Here is a 1,566-nt window from a genome sequence, read left to right on the forward strand (position 1 = left end):
CAAAATCATAGGTGTCTTTGATGTAACTGGCATGCCTGATCGAGAGAGGATTGAGGAAATGGTCAATGAACTCAGCTGTATAGTAGGTCTCGCTGCTACAATCAGACACAATAGGACGTCCTGGAGGGATCTCATGGGGTTTGCTCCACCCAGCAGGGTCCTTATGAATTTTGGGTAGCATGTAGAACAGTCTGGGTCGAGGTTCGCTGTCACCCTTCAAGTATAGAGTCTGTTTGTGGTTGATGAGTCTTTTGTTGTAGAGTGATTGTATGATCTTGTCAATGAGTGGAATAGTGTCCTTGTAAATGGGCTTTTTTAGCTTGGAGTAGTAAGTTGTGTCGTGTAGTTGTCTGTAGCCCTCCCACAGGTACTGTTCCCTGTCCATGATCACCACTGAGCTACCTTTGTCAGCTGGTTTAATGATGATGTCCTTGTTCCGTCTTAATTGGTCTAGTGCTTCAAATTCATATTTGTTCAAATTTTGTTTAACCCAGCCGAATCTGAATTGGTTTTGGAGGTATTGTAGGTCTGTCTGGATGAGTGTGTCAATGTCTGGAGGTAACTTACCCTTAGGAGGGACCCACTGGGACTTGGGAGTGAAAAGTGGTGGTTGTGTGTCAGGTTTGTGTTCAAAGTAGGTCGCTAGTTTAAGTCGTCTGTGATACTGCTGTATGTCGAATCGAATTTGTTTTTTGAAATTTGGGTTGCTGCTGGTTGTCGGGATGAAGTTCAGTCCCCTGCTGAGTAGAGCAAACTGGGCTGCAGACAAAATAAAACATTTAGACAAATTAATCACATTCTTACCCCCCGTCTGAGGTAGTGAGTTCACGGGGTTAATTACTTTAAAGAGTCCAGCCAGTGGTCCAGCATCCGCTTGGCCGTGGAGCGGGACCAGTGGATGCCATCTCTCTCCGTGGCAAAGTCCCTCCCCGAGAGTGCAGGGAGAAAGGGCTGGTTGGTGGTGATGTAGAGATTCAGCTCTCTGAGGTTGTCCTGGTCTGGCTGAGGCAGGGTTCTGGAGAAGTTAATCTCCGGCACCATGACTGTGGCCCGAGGGAATGCCAGTTTTGCCATCCTGACTGCTCTCTGTAGCTGCTTGATGGTGGTGTTTTGTATGTTTTGGGCCCTGTTATTGATACCAAAAGAGAGGATTAGTTTTTGGACCATGGTGCAAATGTTGGTTCTGGCCAGGATGGCTTCTGCATGCCTGAAGGTGGCTCCAGGAAAGCTGTCCACCTGTAAGTCTGGGCACTGAAAAGGTGGAAATCTGGCCACATTTGAGTCACCAATAATGAGCCATTTCCTTCTGGCCGTCAGGCACCACTCCTTCATTTTCCTCTGTGTGTTGATGTGTCTAGTGGGGCGGCGTGTGAGTGCAGGTGCTGGTGTGGCAGCTACTGCTGGGCCAAAAGTCAGTTGTCTCTGGACTGGACCTTGTCCAGTTTTTGGGGCAGGGGGGAGGGGGAGGCTAACTACCTGGGGAGATGAGTCAGACAGTATTACCGTGTTGTCCGTGGTGATGGGTTCCCCAGAGGTCGCCGTCACCCCCGTTGGCAGAGGAGCTGG

The 1,566-nt window shown here is 49.1% G+C and overlaps 1 protein-coding gene across 1 annotated transcript; it reads right to left on the reverse strand.

Annotated features, from left to right (window-relative positions):
* Positions 1–534: 534 nt before the first annotated feature.
* LOC123965584 lies at positions 535–1,566 on the reverse strand (the record flags this gene model as incomplete). Its single annotated transcript, XM_046042058.1, is given in 1 exon segment — positions 535–1,566. A coding segment is annotated over 1 exon segment (729 nt), but the record flags the coding sequence as incomplete, so codon positions are not given.

This window comes from Micropterus dolomieu, unplaced genomic scaffold (genome assembly GCF_021292245.1).
Source record: "Micropterus dolomieu isolate WLL.071019.BEF.003 ecotype Adirondacks unplaced genomic scaffold, ASM2129224v1 contig_10292, whole genome shotgun sequence".
NCBI lineage: Eukaryota > Metazoa > Chordata > Actinopteri > Centrarchiformes > Centrarchidae > Micropterus > Micropterus dolomieu.